Source organism: Musca domestica, unplaced genomic scaffold (assembly GCF_030504385.1).
Source record: "Musca domestica strain aabys unplaced genomic scaffold, Musca_domestica.polishedcontigs.V.1.1 58, whole genome shotgun sequence".
Taxonomy (NCBI): domain Eukaryota; kingdom Metazoa; phylum Arthropoda; class Insecta; order Diptera; family Muscidae; genus Musca; species Musca domestica.
This window is the reverse complement of record NW_026712360.1, coordinates 1,104,675-1,123,825: the sequence shown is the minus strand read 5'-3', so window position 1 is coordinate 1,123,825 and position 19,151 is coordinate 1,104,675. Positions and strand designations below refer to the sequence as shown.

The 19,151-nt window shown below is 36.2% G+C and overlaps 5 protein-coding genes across 6 annotated transcripts; 2 read left to right on the top strand and 3 right to left on the bottom strand.

Annotated features, from left to right (window-relative positions):
- Positions 1 to 28: 28 nt before the first annotated feature.
- Positions 29 to 2,094, top strand: LOC131805573 (uncharacterized). The gene is made up of 3 exons (XM_059128877.1): positions 29 to 397; positions 1,394 to 1,616; positions 1,690 to 2,094. Exons 1-3 carry the CDS (start codon positions 181 to 183, stop codon positions 1,781 to 1,783), a joined length of 534 nt encoding a protein of 177 aa, XP_058984860.1. The 5' UTR covers positions 29 to 180; the 3' UTR covers positions 1,784 to 2,094.
- On the bottom strand, positions 2,095 to 3,348 carry LOC101895755 (uncharacterized). The gene is made up of 4 exons (XM_005191710.3): positions 3,336 to 3,348; positions 2,780 to 3,259; positions 2,586 to 2,720; positions 2,095 to 2,249 (listed from the first exon to the last, which is right to left on the bottom strand). Exons 1-4 carry the CDS (start codon positions 3,346 to 3,348, stop codon positions 2,095 to 2,097), a joined length of 783 nt encoding a protein of 260 aa, XP_005191767.2.
- A 586-nt stretch (positions 3,349 to 3,934) lies between these two features.
- LOC131805529 (GTP-binding protein 128up) lies at positions 3,935 to 5,602 on the top strand. The gene is made up of 5 exons (XM_059128781.1): positions 3,935 to 4,096; positions 4,170 to 4,293; positions 4,361 to 5,075; positions 5,152 to 5,274; positions 5,344 to 5,602. Exons 1-5 carry the CDS (start codon positions 4,055 to 4,057, stop codon positions 5,444 to 5,446), a joined length of 1,107 nt encoding a protein of 368 aa, XP_058984764.1. The 5' UTR covers positions 3,935 to 4,054; the 3' UTR covers positions 5,447 to 5,602.
- A 334-nt stretch (positions 5,603 to 5,936) lies between these two features.
- On the bottom strand, positions 5,937 to 11,840 carry LOC101892761 (sister chromatid cohesion protein PDS5 homolog B-B). Its single transcript, XM_005191692.4, has 13 exons — positions 11,614 to 11,840; positions 11,028 to 11,181; positions 10,580 to 10,965; positions 10,314 to 10,521; positions 10,087 to 10,255; positions 9,005 to 10,010; positions 8,849 to 8,942; positions 7,969 to 8,790; positions 7,773 to 7,909; positions 7,641 to 7,720; positions 7,312 to 7,580; positions 6,926 to 7,252; positions 5,937 to 6,859 (listed from the first exon to the last, which is right to left on the bottom strand). Exons 2-13 carry the CDS (start codon positions 11,106 to 11,108, stop codon positions 6,767 to 6,769), a joined length of 3,672 nt encoding a protein of 1,223 aa, XP_005191749.2. The 5' UTR covers positions 11,109 to 11,181; positions 11,614 to 11,840; the 3' UTR covers positions 5,937 to 6,766.
- An 881-nt stretch (positions 11,841 to 12,721) lies between these two features.
- On the bottom strand, positions 12,722 to 14,680 carry LOC131805570 (metallophosphoesterase 1 homolog). 2 transcript variants are annotated; one of them, XM_059128872.1, is made up of 7 exons: positions 14,573 to 14,680; positions 14,243 to 14,486; positions 14,065 to 14,174; positions 13,883 to 13,982; positions 13,664 to 13,826; positions 13,109 to 13,616; positions 12,722 to 13,049 (listed from the first exon to the last, which is right to left on the bottom strand). In XM_059128872.1, the coding sequence occupies exons 2-7, from the start codon at positions 14,263 to 14,265 to the stop codon at positions 12,856 to 12,858; spliced, it is 1,098 nt and encodes a 365-aa protein (XP_058984855.1). In that variant the 5' UTR covers positions 14,266 to 14,486; positions 14,573 to 14,680; the 3' UTR covers positions 12,722 to 12,855. The 2 variants fall into 2 exon arrangements, with proteins under 2 accessions (XP_058984855.1, XP_058984856.1); XM_059128873.1 differs by having other exon boundaries at positions 12,725 to 13,049; positions 13,109 to 13,589; positions 14,573 to 14,679.
- Positions 14,681 to 19,151: the final 4,471 nt, after the last annotated feature.

Here is a 19,151-nt window from a genome sequence, read left to right as displayed (position 1 = left end):
AATACTAGGCTTTTCGTTCTTACACAAAACATTTGACGTCATTAGGAATACGTCATTACTTCCTTCTTGTGCTTTGTACATCTTCCGTGTATATTTGTTTATTTTTTTGAAACAAACAATTGTTATTGTTGTTCGAAGAAGAATATACAAATCAATCGATAGAATAACAAGAATAACACAATGCCAGCAAAAGAGGACGCCAATTTGTCAATAACAACGGATTTAAATAATTCGTCTTCATTTCATTCATTCACCAGCCACCACAAGCGACAAGACATCATTACAATCGCAAATTTGAGGGGAAGAAATAAGAAAGAAGTGTTGCTGGATTTACGTCTAATATCGCTGTTCATTGGATTTGCCTGTACAATTTTGATCTATAAAATGGTTATTGTTAGTAAGTAGTACAAGTGATTTGTGTGTGTGTGGGGGTGGATGGATGTTGGGGGAGGAAGAAGCGGAGAATTTTCTTCCTCTATTGGTTGGTTGGTGTTGGTTTGTTAACAAAAATTCGAATTGGAAGTGCGCTGCGTTGCGGTTTTCTATGGTGGTATCGTGTGTGTGAGTGTGCATTCTAAAATGTTTGAATACGTTTCCACTTTCCTCATTCATGTCAACCACTAGTAGACCAATAGTGACATCACTGTGCACTTGACTTAATTACATTCACCTTCCTAGTGCTAGCTTGCTGTGCCTTTGTCTTCTAGCCTTGAGAACGTTTTAAATTTATTTGATTTCAATATTTATGAAGGTTGTAATTATATTTAAGAAGAAGTTCCATTAAAAATCATGTAACAATTTTTTTTTATTTCTTTGTTTAATTGGGTTTATTGAACCAACGGCTTTCAGTATTTCGTGCAAAGCGTATTATTTGTTTATTGACAATTTCGATTTGATTAACTTAAATTTCACCGTTATCGGCTATTTGGTGTGTCAACAACCAAAAGTTTGGGACAGGTGAATGCCAATGATGATAAGTTTTACAACCACCAAATTTTTGCAGAAAGTTTATCAGAAAGAAAAGATAACAACCAATTGTTTCATTTCATTTTGTTTTGTATCGAATCTATGGCGTGTGTGGTATTTAAAAACTATTCAAATTGAAATTGCATCAATATTGATGATACGTTGTCTTTGCCATACATTCATTTTACACACTGTGTGTGTGCGTATTGGAAAAGTAAACAATATAAAGTGTATCTACTGAATGATGATCTCATTACTGTAGACTATACTAGATGCTAGCTTAACATACACCTCCTTCCGCGTATATATATATTTTTTTTTCAATGTGTAACACATTTACATACATATGAAAATCACTCTCCGTATGGCCAAATATGGTCAATGCATTTGAGAAATTCTTGAATAATCAATTATTTTGTTATTACAGTGCCCTATTCGAACATGGAGAATGCTGTAAATTTTAAAGGATTCATTGAAGACAGCTATCGTAATGCCATCGTATGGGCCAATGATCACGAATTGTACCATACACTTAAACCCATTGTGTGTGGCTTACTTGTTGCCATATTTGGTTACAGTTTGGTATATTTAGATAGTAATGTACCGGGTGTTAACCCTCCATCGCCATTTTCACCCAGGAAAAAAGTGATGTAAGTACAACTTTACAATCTATCTATTTATTTGTCTTTTTTTAAATTGTATTACTTTTACTTCATATTTCAGTTACTATCAACAAAAGAGCAGTATTCACTTGGGATATTTAACCGCCATGGCTGCAGGCCTAATCATTGCAGTTCTCATGTATTTAGACTTATAAATATTCACAATGCAGAGCTGTTGTACAGTGGCAATTTAATATCTACTTTAGGATTTATTTCATACAGACATATTTCATTATTTGTTTTTTGATATTTGATCTGGATCAAAAGTAACTTATAATGCAATTTTCCTTTTAAGTACAAAATAATATAGGTTCTTCCTAGTAGTTAACAAGAATTAATCATAAAAAGAAAACAAAAAATGCTTTAAAATTCCTTCTAAGCACTAACACAATAAGTATTAATATTCTATATATACAAGGCTATATGATAAGAAAAATGAATAAATATACATATTTTTATAGATATATTAAGTACTGTGTTTATTTTGTAGCAAAACGAATGAGTTTACATTTTGAATGCGTATGAAATTAGATTGGTGTATTGGTCTAATGCACTGGTCCAGTCTAAAGGTTCGCAGACAACTGGCGCCACACAGTTTGCCAACAACTCGAATATTTGATCCTAAATGGAAAAAAATAAATACAAATTAAAGACCTGTTTCTGCATGACGATATGGAAACGAATGCGAAAGAAAAATGACGTATAGTTTTTACTCTGAATAAAAGTAGAGAAAATTGAAAAACAAGGAATTGGTGATTTTCCTTCGGGTCCAGTTTAGAATCGTCATACAAAAACAGACTAAAACTAAAGCTCTGTTTCAGAAACTGCAATAATCTGCTTGGTTTACAATTTTTTCGATATCATAAAGGGAAAATCGGTTATAGTAAATTGTGTAAAATTTTACATTCTTGCAGTTCTGGAGCAGACCATTACTTATAATATTATTTGATAACTAACCCAGTGTCATGTTGTCCACAATGTTGACAAAATCAAAGTAAGAACATTGCAAAATTGGGCCACTTCCATCGAGGTTGCGAATTAAGAGATTCTGTTCAAAACGATGTTTTCCTTTGGTAATTTTAATTAGTTTACCTAGAAAGAAATCGCATTCATTAGCCAACATTTTAGCAATAAGATTTCCCATTTCTTACCATAAACATCCCATAGTGCATTTATGTTTGGATTTAATTTACAAAATTTAATAACAAAGTCCACATTACCAACGAAGACACGCATATTTCTTTGGGGCACGTCCATGGGATCATCATTGGCTATCATTTCTGGTGCATTCTTTTTTGTTATCTTCTCATCCATTTGCTGGCCACAAATGGTGGAATTCAATTTTATTTTATCATCACCCTCACTCTCCGCCTTGACCTTTGGCATGGGCATGAGAAACAATTCCGTCTTGGTTTCTAATTTATCGGCCGTGGTAAAGGAATCATAGGGTCGTTTTAGGGAACGTCTGACACATATTTGGGTTTGTTTTAAATTCACTTTTTTACTCAGTGTACCTTGGGCCGTGTCAAAGCTACTGTTTAAAACTCTGTCCTCATGATCCTTTAGTTCATGGAAAAATCTACTTCTCGAGTTTCCATCGCGGAAAATCTGAGCTAGAGGTTTTTTGTTGTCTGTGTATGCAATGAAAAAGAAATGGCAAAGATTATAAATATTTATAATTTAAATTAAATAATTTTTTTCTTTTACTTGATAAAAACATGTTTTGGGTTTAAAAACACGTTTCAAATATAACCGGCTGAATTAGCTGTACAAGGTATAACGGTGTAACGGTTGATGAGAATTAGGTCTGTCTGGTTACGTTTGCTGCAGGAATTGTCAAGCAGCTTCTTTCTGAGAGAGTAAGAGAGTTTTATTCTCTCGTTTGCAAGAAAACTGTGAAAAGTAAACAAATCAAATCTCTGCACAATCTTGCAAGCAATCTGATGATTTATTAAAAAAATAATTTTGCGCCATAAAAACAAATACTGCTGCAATTTCCACAATACAGCTGAATGTTGGGACAACAAGAAGAAGTGTTAAAAGTGATAGCATGAAAAAAATTATTACAAAAATTTTTAGGTAACCAGACACAACGCCAAGTTTTTCCATTTTATTTCTAAACTATTTAATTAAATTATTTAATTTATTTCTAAACTATTTAGCATCCATTTATTAAAACTTATTATGTATTGTTTTAAAATGAAAATATTTCTTAGAGAAAACGGCGCCCCTAATTTGCGACATACGTCGCGCGCTCTTACATAGCATCGGCCTTTGACATTTTGTTTTGACAGTTAAGTTAGGTGTTGTGTTGTGGTCGATGAGGTTCCACGCGAGTTCTTCTTCGTTTTTCTAGATAGCCAGGAATTAAATATATATTTTATTTCATTTTAAACAAAAACAAGAGTTTCTAAATCTCTACCAAAATGAGTACGATTTTGGAAAAAATTGCGGCCATTGAGTCTGAAGTAAGTACATTTGCTGAACTTTTCTGTGAATAAATTGCAATGGAATCTAACCTCTTTAATTGTTGGTCCATAGATGGCACGTACCCAAAAAAATAAAGCCACCTCTGCTCACTTGGGTCTGCTTAAGGCCAAATTGGCCAAACTGAGAAGAGAATTGATTTCCCCCAAGGGTGGCGGCGGCGGTGCTGGAGAACAGGGTAAGTAGTGCATATTTATTATATGAAGGAATTTTTACTCATGCCTTTGTTACTCATCCTGGAATAGGTTTTGAAGTTGCCAAGACTGGTGATGCCCGGGTGGGTTTTGTGGGCTTTCCATCTGTGGGTAAATCAACACTGCTTTCCAATTTGGCGGGTGTTTACTCCGAAGTGGCGGCATACGAGTTCACAACCTTGACAACGGTGCCGGGTTGTATTAAATATAAAGGAGCCAAAATTCAGTTACTGGATTTACCCGGTATTATTGAGGGTGCCAAGGACGGCAAAGGTCGTGGTCGTCAAGTTATTGCGGTTGCTCGTACCTGTAATTTGATTTTCATGGTACTCGACTGTTTGAAACCGCTGGGCCACAAGAAACTTCTGGAACATGAATTGGAAGGTTTTGGTATACGACTCAACAAGAAACCACCAAATATTTACTTTAAACGCAAGGACAAGGGTGGTGTCAACCTCAACAGTATGGTACCACAATCTGAATTGGATGCGGACATGGTCAAGACCATTCTATCGGAATACAAAATACACAATGCTGATATTACGCTGCGTTACGATGCCACCAGTGATGATCTGATTGATGTCATTGAAGGCAATCGCATCTACATACCCTGCATATATCTACTGAACAAAATCGATCAAATTTCCATTGAGGAACTGGATGTTATTTACAAAATTCCACATTGTGTGCCGATATCGGCTCATCATCGCTGGAACTTTGATGATTTACTGGAAAAGATGTGGGAATATCTGCAATTGGTGCGAATGTAAGTAATGAGGGGAATATCATATCTAAGCAGATTAGCCAAAACCAACGATTTCCCTTTTCCTTTGTGTTTCCAGTTATACCAAACCGAAAGGACAATTGCCGGACTACAGCTCGCCTATTGTATTGAACAGTGAACGCACAACCATACAAGATTTCTGTAATAAACTGCATCGAAGTATTGCCAAGGAATTCAAATAGTAAGTCTTGATTTGATTTTAAAACAGAAATGGAATAGTTTTTTATTGGTTTTTTGTTTTGTTTTTCAGTGCCTTGGTCTGGGGTTCATCTGTTAAACATCAGCCACAAAAGGTTGGTATCGATCATGTTCTCAACGATGAAGATGTCGTTCAAATTGTTAAGAAAGTCTAAGACAACCTCGGACGGAAATTTTGAATTTAAAATGTTTGTGTTAAGTAGATGAGAATGAGAAAGAAGTACTTGTAATTAATCAAATCACATAGCGTCTTAAGAGCCCAAAATGCCGCTAATAAAGGAACACCAGCTACCTTGCAAAAATCTTGTAAACTTGGCCATTTTCATTCATTCATCCTTAAATGAAACACATTTCCATTTTTCACTTTTTTTCTTTATTTTTTTAGTATCGAAAAAAAAAACAATAGATTTGTTTTATATGTATATACATACAGATCAGATGTTGCTTTGTTTGATTGGTCTTATCTTTAAGAAAGTTTCTATCATTATCGGTATTTAGATTGTATATAATTAGTGTTATTTGAAACTTAGATCTAACTTCCAAAGTATGGGGTGGCTGAAAACTAAAAAGTGGAAATTTCATTCGAACATTGCAATAGAAAGCGACCACCATGAACCATATAAATTGTTAACTTGAAAAAAAAAGAGATAAAATATTTAGGCATCTTTGAAGACGAATTGTTCGTATCCACTAACAAGGAAGATTATAAACTATGATTCAGCTTGGGCTACAGGATTACATTCAAGTCCTCTACAATAGTAATGGGAACATCATAAACTATGTAACTTACATTTCCATGAATTTTACGTCACAGAAAATCATGACAGAACCACATTATCAGGGGGAAAGGACCTAGATGTAACCATGCCCACAGATTTGTTTGTTTTATGTGTAAAAAATAGCTGAGAATTTTGGAACACATTTAAAATAGCAACGGAACGCAAACGCATATTACAATTATTAAAAACAATACCTCCACGGTAGATTCTTTTGAAATAAATAAACGAGAAAAAAAAATAGTCCAACATTGGTAGTTGTAGAGTAAAGCTGATCTCTTTCCATTTTACACATTGTTATGTTTTGTTTCTTTGTTTAACATTAATTAACATGGTTGTTGATTTTAGCAACTGGGTGTTGATCGGCTTTCGGAGGAAGCTTCCCAGACACACAGCAGTAAAGATTACGTTTTCTTTTTTTCTGTAAATTATATTAGACCACGGATAAAGGCATCGTTATTATTATTAATCTTCATCTTTCTTCCATTCGATTCTATCAATCCATCCATCCAGCCAGCCAGTCAGCCGTTGTTTGGTGGTGGATGGATGATACGACACTTTGTGTAAAATATGACGACGAACTAAACAAATGTTTTTTACAAAAAATATTTGTTCCTGTGTTTAACATGACGGCGCTATAAAAACTGGATCCACCAAGAGTCTTAAGTGCTAGCTTAGAATGTTATTTTGGGAAATGGTTTACGTTTTTCCGGCACGCATAACACCCCGTACCTTTTTGGTAACTGGTTCGGATGTCTCATCCTTCATGGCCTCGAACAATGAGGCATTTTCCTGTAACAAAAAAAAAATTCAATTAGTTACAATTCAATTACGTTGTTGGAAACAATTCCCGCTTACCAGAGAATTTTGATCTATTGATGATAGATGATCGGAGGCTGGACGTTTTTCTGCACTTTTTATTATTGATGACTGGCCACCACTGGTGGTGGGTTTCAAGGCATTTGTTACTTTCTTATTAGTCCCTAAGGTTGTTATTATTGAATACGTATCAAAAGGTATATAAATATTGGTATTTGGAAATCCTGCAGCATCCGGCGGAGGCTCTTGGAAATATAGAGGTGGTAATGTAATGGGTACATTGAATGTTTTGTTTGGCGTTAAATCACACTGTCCCATCTTGGAACAGATAATATAGTTGGCGAGATCGCAACAGGCCCACAGTTTCTACACAGAAAGCAAATGTTGCAGGATAAATTGGCACAATTTCGAATTCATTGACTTACCAAATTACAGGCCTGACTGTCAGCATTGGGCGTCACCACATAATGATTCTTCATCATTTCAATAAGATTCTTGTAGAAACTAAATGAAAATGTCTCAGACTTGGCCATCAGGGGTTCCAAAATGAAACGCAGACACTTCTCGACCTGGCGCAATTGGGTACGGTCTTCGTGATTGGTGAAATGTGGATCGTGCACAAGTATGGGTAGGGCAAAAGCCAATATAAAATCAGGTAGTATGTGCAAACGCTGCTCCTCCGTTGCATCATGATCTGAAAGTAAAATGTCTGAAATAAAACTGGAAAACAATTCAAGTGTCTTCAAACTCTTACTGGTTGCTTGTATTGTTTTTAAATATTCTCTTCGTTTGTTGACATCAGCTTCCAAAAATTGACGTTTTAGTTCCAAAAGCCTGCAAATAGGGCAGTGTTATAAACTTTTTTTCATATAAATGAACAACTTACTTTTTATCCGTTTCATGGCCCGACAAGGCATAGAAACCCATAAAGTCGAGTGGCAAACAATTGCTGGGCAACCCTTTGTTTAGACCTTTGTGTAGTTTACGAGCAAACATCTCCCTGACTTGAGGCACAGGATCGCACTAGAAAAACAGATCAATTAGCACAACACCTTGCCGAGTTTATAGCTACTACCACCCACCATTAACTGTGCCAAACTGTAATACTGCTCAGCGGTATACTGATCTCCAACACCTTTTTGCTCACAAATTTTCAACATCGCACAGGCAGCTGCTGCCCTAAACCAAGACGATTCTGCGGCAAACATACGCTTGTGATCCAGCAAATCGCCGCCATGGTGTATAAAGGCGATCAACATACGAAATGTCTTCTTGGCCGAGGCTTCATCGTCACGCAGGCCCAGCAGCCAACGGGCCATTGTCTTAAGTCCCTCCAATTTGCACAACGTATCCGTGGGCAAATCCTCTTGGTCGCACCAGTTCCCCTCGATGCGTTTACAGATCCTATCTTCAGGTACTGGTTGTATTAGCAACTCCTTGACAATACGTCTGGCTATCATGTTCTTTATTTTCTCGGCGAATGCCCGCGGCATATTGTAGGCTATGTGACCCATGGTAACCACTTTAGTCCGTTGCTGGGGACAGTTCGGCTTGAGGGTAATCCGTAAATTATCCATGATTTCATGGAAAATGGGATGTACAGTCTTTGGCGAGTCCAAGTGTTCGGTGCCACCATTCAACTGGGCTTGGGTGTTGACGAAAATACAACGTACCGCATGTTTGGCTTGTTTCGGTGTACCCTCCACAGCAAAGTCTTTGCAGACGGGAGCCAATTCTTCGAGTATAGCTGAGTCCACTGAAATCAGGGGTTTGTAGCGACCCAGATGTGTAAGAGATTTCAATATTAAAGGCGCCGAATAGTCATTGTCATAGCTCAGCAAAGAGATCAGATGACGCAGAGATTTGTCGGTAAAGAAGTGGGGCGAGAATAAATACGACAGAGCCTAGAAGAAAGATTGTCTATTTATTATAACATTTCACACAGGGTCAGGGCATACTTACAGTCAACAATTTAAGGCCTTGCTCACCGGCCTCATCGGCTGGTAATCCAATTTCCTTGACAATTTCTCCACCACGCATACACTCCTCAATCAATCTAACAGGGATAAATCGCAATTAGTATTTTTTCCATCCCCATAGCTTGCCCGCCTATCTTACCCAATTAAAATTCCCAACGATTCCTTGTCGATCATAACTGAGGCTATTCGTTCCACCAACATCTTCACCGTTTGATAATAGAGATTTGTCATGATGGGTGTGCCCAGCTTTTTCAACAGCAATGACATGGTGTCTGCACACTCCTTACACGAAACATCCCGTTTGAGGATAATTTCCATGTAGCGCAACAATGTGGGGTCCTTTCTCATGTTCGTGCTAAACTTACCAATAAATTCCGAGGCTTTCAGTGGATCTGCCAAGAGTTTACAAATAATAGCCTGCTTGATATTCAATTGACTTTGCATTGACGGTGTCATGTCTTTAGTTTTGTGCAATTTTACCCACTCCAAGACGGTTTTGCGAGTCTTCATTTGATTCTTTTGCAGTTCAATGAATGCCTTTGTGGCATTGTCGTCAAATGTGCCCATGAGGTGGTATAGTTGTTTCATGCGCTCCAACGGAGCCATTTTGTAGGGCACTAGGGATGTTATTAGCAAACGTTCCACCTGCAAGCGATCTTCCAGCGTGGGCATATAATAGCCATGCATGATTTTATTTTTTATCCATTCGACATTCTTTTTTACTTCGTTCGATAAATCATTCGGTTCGCATATTGCCTTTTTATAGACAAAGGCCAGACCCAACATGGCCTCTTTACGTATTTTGAATCGTTTATCCAACGTACGTTCGCGAACAATGTCCAGCAGCTCCTCAGATTCGCAAACTATGGAGAATTCGCGCTTGGCCGTTTCTACAATAGCCATGACCACTTCGTAACGAACATTTTCATCAGAGTCATGTTGTCGGGCACGCAAGCTTTGGATGACATCCTCTCGTAGGTGGGCTTGATTGAGCAGAAAGTGCATTGAGGATTGAACGCACTTTACGCGTATCGAATATGATATGTCACAGAAACGACCGAAAAACATGCGCAATAAGTTTGGGTGTTTCTTGGAGATTTGTGAATCTTTTTCAGAGAACATTCGCGCCAACAAAGCTACTGCCTCTGCATGTACACAATTTTGGAGGATAAAAATTACAATTATAATTAAAATTGTTTAGAAACGAATATATTTACTTACTGAGACGCTCCTGTTCATTCGATGATTTCAGCTTACATTCCAGTTGCGGCAATACCGAACACAAGATGTTGGGGCAAATTAAATGTAGTTCATAGATTAAGTCGTAAACTTTAGTGCAGATTTCATAGTTCTTGTCGACCTTATCCAAAACCAGAACTTGATTGAAAAACTGAAACAAAGAATAAGAGGTTAGATGGGAACAAGTTCAATTTCGGTCCCTTGCTTACCATTTTGATTATCGTCTCTAATGAATCTGCCGTCTTGATGATCAACTGTTCGGCCAATTGGTAAGCGTATTTGTTTTGTGATTTCCTGGGTTCCACAATGTTTATGAGGATTAAATCCAAAATGTCTGTGGTAAAGTTGTCAGCCTCACTTATCAGGGGACTCATGATATCGATCATAAAATTCTTTACTTTGGTGCTATGCTCCTCACTAAAAGAAAACAGTTTTATTAGATTTGGAAACCTAAATTACAAAGAGTAGCACTTACTTGACTATCTTGAACATCATGCCAAACAATTGGCAAAATATCTCTGCACAATCCTCCAGCTCGAAGCACATATTGAATGACTTTACATAGGCCAGATTTTCCAGCAAATAGAAATAACGTTTGAACGAGGGATCTTTAGGGTCTTTGAGACCATACAATTGTTTGATAAAGAAAAGAAATATAACTTTGATTTGTTCCTGGTCCTTGTAGGGTGCTTCCGGAGCATAAACACGCAATACATCGGCAATGCAGCAGGCAACCAGCAGTTGAACATCGCGTGAGGGATGTTGTAAGAAATGATCTTCGGCTAGTTGCAGGGATAATGGTATATACTGTTGATACACACCATCATCCTGGCCCATTGCCTGTAAAACATTCGCCAGAGTCTGGATGGGATAACAGAAAATCAAACAAAAATTGTACAAACTTAAGACCTTAAGTAACCTACCTTTAATCTTCGTATAAGTTCATCCGTGCCTAGATCCTCGGACAGCGGTCTGCATCCCGCTGGATACACAATGTCCGTCATGATGTTCCACAAGCCAAACGTGTCCCAGTCAGATTTATGGGGTTATGGGTCTCCTTCTAAACGCCAAGAGAATCTATAAAATAAATATTTAGTGTAATGTTCATTTTCATCAACTCTACTCTCCAATAGATAAACAACAGCACAGGAAAATGTTTCCTCCCAACTGCTTGCTTAATTATTGGTGGTACAGGCAGGCAACAACACAAGCTTGCTTGCTTTAGTTGTTGGTGGTGTTGTTTGTAATGTTAGCTGTGTGCGTGTGTGTTTGTGCGCGGTTTAAGGGGGCTGCACTAATATCTAAGAATTTCTATTGCTGCCCAACCAAAGGAATTTTGGTTTTTGGACAAATTTTTGACCGACATTCGAAGAATTATTTTGTTTTAATTTTCACAGCTCTTATTTCGTTTCCGTTTTGCAGCAGCAATTGTTGCCACCATTTTTTAACCAAGTCTTTTTTGTGTGTATTTTCGCTAAAAACCATTTTTGCTCTCTTTTCTGTTATTACTTCGTGGACTGCTTCTTTTTTTATTTGCTTCTAAGCCGCTTGCAATCTTTGTACACCTTTTTTGTGGATAAAATATTCTTCATTGAGTTCTTGTGGTTACAAATGAAAAAAGTCTTTAGTTTTTTAATGATACTAATTTTTTATTTATTTATTTTTCCCCGAGTTATTTTTTAACACTTATCAATCAGAAATTAACGCCATCTTCATCTTCATATCTTCATACAAACGTCAAAGCAGAAATTAACAAATGTCAGAGGAGGTGAGTTAAATTGCCGCGCAACGTAAGCCATGGCGGCAAAGAGAAAGAAACAGCAAGTACTGTACAAACAAATGTCGTTGCCAAAGAGCAAAACAGAATTTAATTCAATTGCAAACTTTAAATAAATGTAAAGTAAAGATAAAACTGTAATGTTTTCCATGATGTTGTTGAAATTACACAATTTGACATGTATAGGCAAAGTATAATGACTTTAATGCAGGCGTCGAAAGCAAATCACCGACTAAGGTTATATTTACATAGAGCATGTTTTTATAAAACACATCATTTAGATTGTCAGTTCTATTGATTATACGTGAAATAAAAACCAATATCTTAAACGTCATTCACACATAACAAAACCAGTGGATATCCACTGTCAATTCTATTGCGTATATGTCAAAAGATTTGAGAGTCGATTTCATTTGACATATACGCAATGAAATTGACGTTTGAAACCTTCTCGTTTTAGTAAGTTTAAAAGTATTTCTACTTCTAAGGGCACAAAGTAATACGTTTAAGATCATTTTTACATAAAATTATGAATTTGACGGGACATTTATGAAAATATGCTCCGAATATATTGTGACTGCATCAATGTAAACTTTACCAAACCCATATATTTAGAATTAATGAAAAAACACGTCTAGAATGTTGTATTATGTTTACATATAACGTCAAAACAGAGGTTAACCATAAAAAAGGCTCTAATATAAATATGACATTGTTTTCCTTTCTCATTCACTTTCGTGTCGGCATCACGACGAAGGACCTTAAAAATTTGTGTTTTTGTTATCAAAAATAAACCCTTCGAAAACATATTTTATAAAGTGACGATATGTTATAATATAAAATAACATATCCAGACTAGACTTTATTTTTGTTAATCATTAAAATAAATGAGTTAGTAATAAATATATATGTATGTATGTAGTTTTTTTTTTTTTTAATAATAGAATTGAATTGTTGTCATTATATTGGGAGCTTTAATCAGGTATTGCATCTGAAATGCGTTGGTACTGAGATTGATTGAACTTCGAGATCTTACGAAACGGGCAACGGGTCATCATGCGAAAGACAAGAGACATACATATTGCAAATAATAGCCAAAATACATAAATAAATAAGTACACGAAGCGATTTGGCAACCAAAGGACAGTATAACGGAGATCATAATTATCTAAAAAGAAGATAAGTTACAATTTAGCACAATAGAGACAAGAGAATAAGTTGTCTTACCCAAAACTGCATAACCTATTCCAATATTAACTTTTCCCATTCTATAGGAAGATGTAGGCACCATTATTTCCAAGTAGTTATGTTGTTTTTCTTTCAAGTCTTTCAAATTGAAACTTTTCACCGCCTTGTCATAAAAATTAATCACCTTTGTTGAGGGATATAGAAATATTCGAGATTCATGCCAATGCCCAGAGAATATAATATGTGGATCCAGCTCATTAATAACCGAGCGTAATAAGGGTCCACCTCCAATGAGTATGGGCGCATGTGACAGGCCGATACGTAATTTTTGATGATTGTGTGTCTTATCGGGATTTGTAAAATCTAACATCATACGATTGATTTTGAAAAAGCGTAAATTCGATTCATAATCGAATATATCACGTTGGGTAAAAGCCTCTTCGAAACGATGTATATTTAAATTCGATATATATTCGCCATTTTCCCCGCCAATATCATTGTCGCCGGGTACATGGACAACCTGGTGAAATGCAGAAATCATTTGAAACTTAAAAAATATTGGTAAGTATCTTGTCCCAGATCTTTTATACATACTTTTACGTCTTCTTCGGTTTGGTAAATATTGCGAAAACGTTGAATGTAGCTTTGAAATTCTTGGGGAGAGGCCACATTTCCCTCGTCCAGTAAATCCCCAAGGAAGCAGATAATGTGAGGCTGGGTAAATTTGAGGGCTTGCTGGAAAGTACTTTTTAAATACCTAAAAATGAAGAGAATTACTTTTTCTATTCATCCATTTGTTAATCACCCACAAACCTGTCCGAGTCATAACGTGCCAGGCCGCTAAGTATTGTCTTTTCATATGTTAAACCTAAGAGTTGGGGGTCAGCAATCAACAGCATTCTCGTGCAATTTTCTGTAAGAAAAAAAAAAAAAAAACACACACACCTCGTTTAGAAAATGTCAACGCTCTCCCAGGGGCTACTTGACCAACTTACCGAAACGACAATTGATTTCCTGCCAAGAGGATCGATTAAAATGATACACAAGTATTTCATTGTAGCAACACAACAAAAGAGTAAGAAGCAGAAAAGTCCTTGTAATCCATCTGTGGCAAAAGACAGAAGAATACATTTTAATTAATTAGTCTTTTCTGGTGATTTGTGGCCCACTTACCTGTACACATAACGAATAGGCATTTTGATAAGCAAAATAAATTAAAACAAAAAGATTTTGCAGCTGTAAGTAATAATTTAGGCCATTTATGGATTACATTCCGCTTTCTCCTTTTCGATTTTTCTTCAGACTTCAACAAACCATTATCTGCGGCTGCACTCTATTGCGGGGGAATAAAAATATGATGGTGTCAGCAGCCTAATTCAATTAGTTGGGGTGAATGATTTGTTTTTTTGAAAATCCACTTTGTTTGGAAAAGGAAACACAAATGAGAAAGTCAATAATTTGTTAATAATATTACAGAAAATTATTAATTTTAAAAAAACTTACGCTGTGAATCCTTTAAACACAAAAAGCCACGGAACGAACATGGATGGATGGATGTACTCTGGCCAACCAATGTTTTTACCACCCGTGAACCGAACAAATTAAAAAACGTTCCAAACGACACGAATGGTTAGGCAAAAGAAAGTGGTTGATAAAAAGTATGTTCAAAACAGAATGACCGAGATGTCGATTGTTTACGAATGAGGGGAGAAAGCATAATCAAGTGTTTACGAATGAGAAATAGGAACAAATTCAGCTACTGAGCAAGCCGGGTTGTGGTGTACGGTTTACATACACCTGTGTGACGTGGTTTGAGAATGGCATTGTTCGCGAAGGTGAAAGAAATTGAAAGTTTTGTGTGGAGAATTGGGTGATACATTCAGTTAGACTAGCAAATCGAAAATAAATCTAGTCATGAGAAGACAATCGTGAATGCGGCGTAAAAATACAACTTGTAGCTGACAACAGTGTTGTATTTCAGCCAAAATGGTAACAGTGTTGTATTTTCATGCCGAAGTCACGATTTAGGCTTTGATCAGCTTTCACGACCAATATCCTGGATATACTAAGTGCAGCCGCCGTCTTGTGGATAGTGTGGCCATCGACTTGTTGGCATATTCATATTCCGGCAAGGAGAGAGCTTTTACCACAAATATGCGGTAATTCCATGGGAGAATCATGAAGGTAAAGTCATGCTATCATATGTTTACAATTTTCCAAAATCTCATTGTCAAAATGTATGTTTACAAATCCATTGTACACACACAAATCTGAGATGGGAACCTATTTTCTATGCATTGGAATTTGACAAGGTAAGTTACAGAGACTGCTGAGATGGGAATGCTTGTTTGAAATTACTTTACCTTCTTAATTTTACCATTCACGAGGGCATGAAATATTAACTTATCAAAATATAGTCATTTGACATGGTAGAAGAATATAGGTAGATGCATCAAAGCTTGGGAACATTGATATGTCACAATTTTTCTTTTTTTGTAAAAAAATAAGTCGATTTTTTATGACTTCTTATACGACGCAAATCGGAGGTTGTTATGATATGTATATTTCAACAATTTGTACAAATTTCAATAATTTTTCATTCAAAATCGGTTTGACAGTTCATTGTCCCAGCGGCTGTGTCGATGCGACTACCTGTATTCTTCTACCGTGTCATTTGATTTGGCTTATAGCATATTTACACCATTGAAGTTCAACCCACTTGGTCTAACAGATCTAATGTTGTTTTAACCTTTAACTGTCGAAGTGAAATTTTGGGACGTCTTTTACGACGTGGTGGTAAATTTTACCCATTTTAATTTTATAAAAAAATTATTTGTTTATTATTTTGTAGTCGGATTGACATAGCCGTTGGAATAATGAACTGTCAAACCAATTTTAGAATTGAAATTTTTGAATGAAAAATTATTCAAATTTGTAAAAAAAAGGTAAAAAACCACATCATAAGAACCTCCGATCGGCGTCGTTCAGGAAAACATATACAAAACTACTTATTTTTCTAAAAACTTTTAAAATTTTTTGACACATCAATGTTCCCATGACAGAAGAATACAGATAGATGCATCTACGCTTGGGAGCATTGATGTCAAAAAATTTAAATGTTTTTTTTTTTTTCAAATATAAGTGGATTTTTTATAAGTTTTCTTGTACGACATCATTCGGAGGTTATTATAATTCGGGTTTTTTAATAATTTTAACAAATTTGAATAATTTTTCATTCATCATTTTCAATTACAAAATTGGTTTGACAGTTTGTTGACACAGCTTCTGTGTCGATGCGACTACTTGTATTCTTCTACCATGATCTAAACGTACTATAACATTAATCACTCTATTGTGCGAGAATCCTTTTTGCGAGAGCGACATATATTCCGAGTTCATAAACAATAAACGCCTCTCTTTCTTTAACCAGACGAAAGCCGATTGATCATGGGGTTAGATTTTTTTAATCTTTATTACACTTTAAACGTTTATTCAACTATTTGAAGTTCAAACTTGTTTTCTGTTTTAAAATATTTATATTTATTTAGTTTTGGTGTCTTAGGATATTCTATACCAAGATCACTTTTCCGAATGTCGAGAAACATTTATCAATTTAACTGGAACGGCTGACGCCAAATTGGTTGTTTATGGACAACGTCATGACTCACTGAGCTCCCTTTTTAGGGAGTATCTGTTAACAATCACTCTTGCATGGATTCCAAAAAATTAAGTACACACACACCTTTCCATGATTGTTTCCTACTTCGTCGTGTTCATTATTATCGTCGTCTATTTGCTCGGTTATAATTGGTATCTTATCATTTAACACTTCTTGTTCTATGTAAATAATTACGGACAAAATACTCTCACCTCCCAGCTAGGGCCCTGACGACGATGATGGCGATGACAACATTCCATCACATTATCCAGTAATGACAAACATGGGCAACATCCCTAACTTCGAGAGCATTTCTTCTGGGTTTTGTCGTTTTTTTTTTTAAATGCAATGAAGAGGAACCAGTTTGAATGCGAACCATCAGCCCACACCCGGGCAACAGTAACATTGAATGAATGAATAAATCTCCTGCTGAATTACTTCTTCTTCGTTGTCGTCCTCGTCACGAGGACGATGCAATACCAACTGCTATTATTAAAAGCCATACAAAAGGCAGGTCCTTAGCGATGGCACGTTACGAAATTGCTTGCCAAATCGGTTGTGGTGGTGCTAGGTGGTGGCTGGGATAACCTTATGTACCCCTAAGACAATCCAAACAACATGGCCTGTTCCCTGTTAAACTAACAGAAAAAAAAACGAAGAATATTATGTATGGTAGGGCGACAGCAGGCAGGACGATGGTATCCAGCCAACAACAGCACTTGAACAATGCAAGGATCTGGTGAATGCAACAAATTGCATGAATGCCTACACAAAAAAAGAAGCATAATGTAAATAATGTATTTTGAATGAGATACTTGACAACGGAATCAGATCCAGCACCACCACCACCAGCCCCAGCATCATGAATGAGTGGTTGCTGCTCGTCCAGATTTGCATTAGTCAAGGAATGTAAGGTGCTAGCATGCCAGCCTCTCAAAAATTTGACATCCATCATATTTTACAGTAATTTACATATACATACAAACAAACACACAAACACACATATATACACAGCAGCAGGTAAGGACATCATCATCATCTGCATGCCATCTCGTTCGTCATCTTATTAAACTGAAATACTAATTAACTGTAAAACAATCAAGCACTGCAGCATAGCTGGTAGTATTAAGGGAGGGAGGAAAGGTTCGCTGCCACCAATTCCTTGGCCTAAGTAAACATTGCAAACACATGACAGTTATTACTTTCCCATTATGTAATGCATTTCGAAATTAATTCACGCGAAAGCTCCGCACAATTCCCGATTTGAGAATAACGCATTATCCTCAGCCATGCCATGCATCACCATTGTTCCACACTTCCGTAGTCTTCAAAAATTTGCCCAAGGATTTGCAATTATAAAAAGTTCATTTCGTATTATTTGCCAACACGTTCCATGCAATAATAATTGCCATACTTGACAGGGAGCCAGCTAACACAGCGGAGGACACTTGAAAATGATTTTTAAAATATGAAGTTATGAAGTTTCATATTTTTGAACGGGGGGAATGGACTTTGCTGCGGTGTGCCCAAGGACACAGAAATGCAATGATTAAAAACAATTGTGATAACAATTTAAATCGATTCGTAAAATAAATCCTATACCCTTAAATCTACACAAATTTGGTATTTTCCAGAACTGCACGAATGTAAAAGTTTTAGCCACAATAAACGCTTTTACCATTATGATATCGTAGAAAGTTGCAAAACTAGTAGATTCTTGCAGGTTCTGGAACAGAGCTATTATCATGGCAGAAGAATACAGGAAGATGCATCAACGCTTGGGAGCATTGATATGTCAAAAAAAATAAATGTTTTTTTTCAAATATAAGTAGAATTTTAAATATTTTCTTATGCGACGTCATTCGGAGGTTATTATAATTCGTGTTTTTTAACAATTTTTACAAATTTTAATAATTTTTTATTCAAAATTTTCAATTCCAAAATTTGTTTGACAGTTTATTGTCCCAGCAGCTGTGTCGACGCGACTACCTGTATTCTTCTACCATGCAAATTATCTATACTAATAGTATGTTTAGATTTACGAAGTCCATGTTGATCTTAAATGTCAAATTCCATAGCGTATACGTCAAACAACATCCACTGGATTTATGAATACGATTTACGTGGCGTACACGCTATGGAATTGATATTTGAAATCGAGTGGATTTAGTAGTCTAAACCATGGTAAAATAATACAGGTAGACGCATCAACACTTGGGAACATTGATATGTCAAAAATTTTATTTTTTTAAACAAGTAGATTTTAATATGTTTTCTTATACGACGGCAATCGGAGGTTGTTATGATATGCATTTTTCAACAATTTCAACGAATTTGAATAATTTTTCATTCAAAACTTTCAATTTCAAAATCGGTTTGACAGTTCATTGTCCCAGCAGCTGTGTTAATGCGTCTACCTTTATT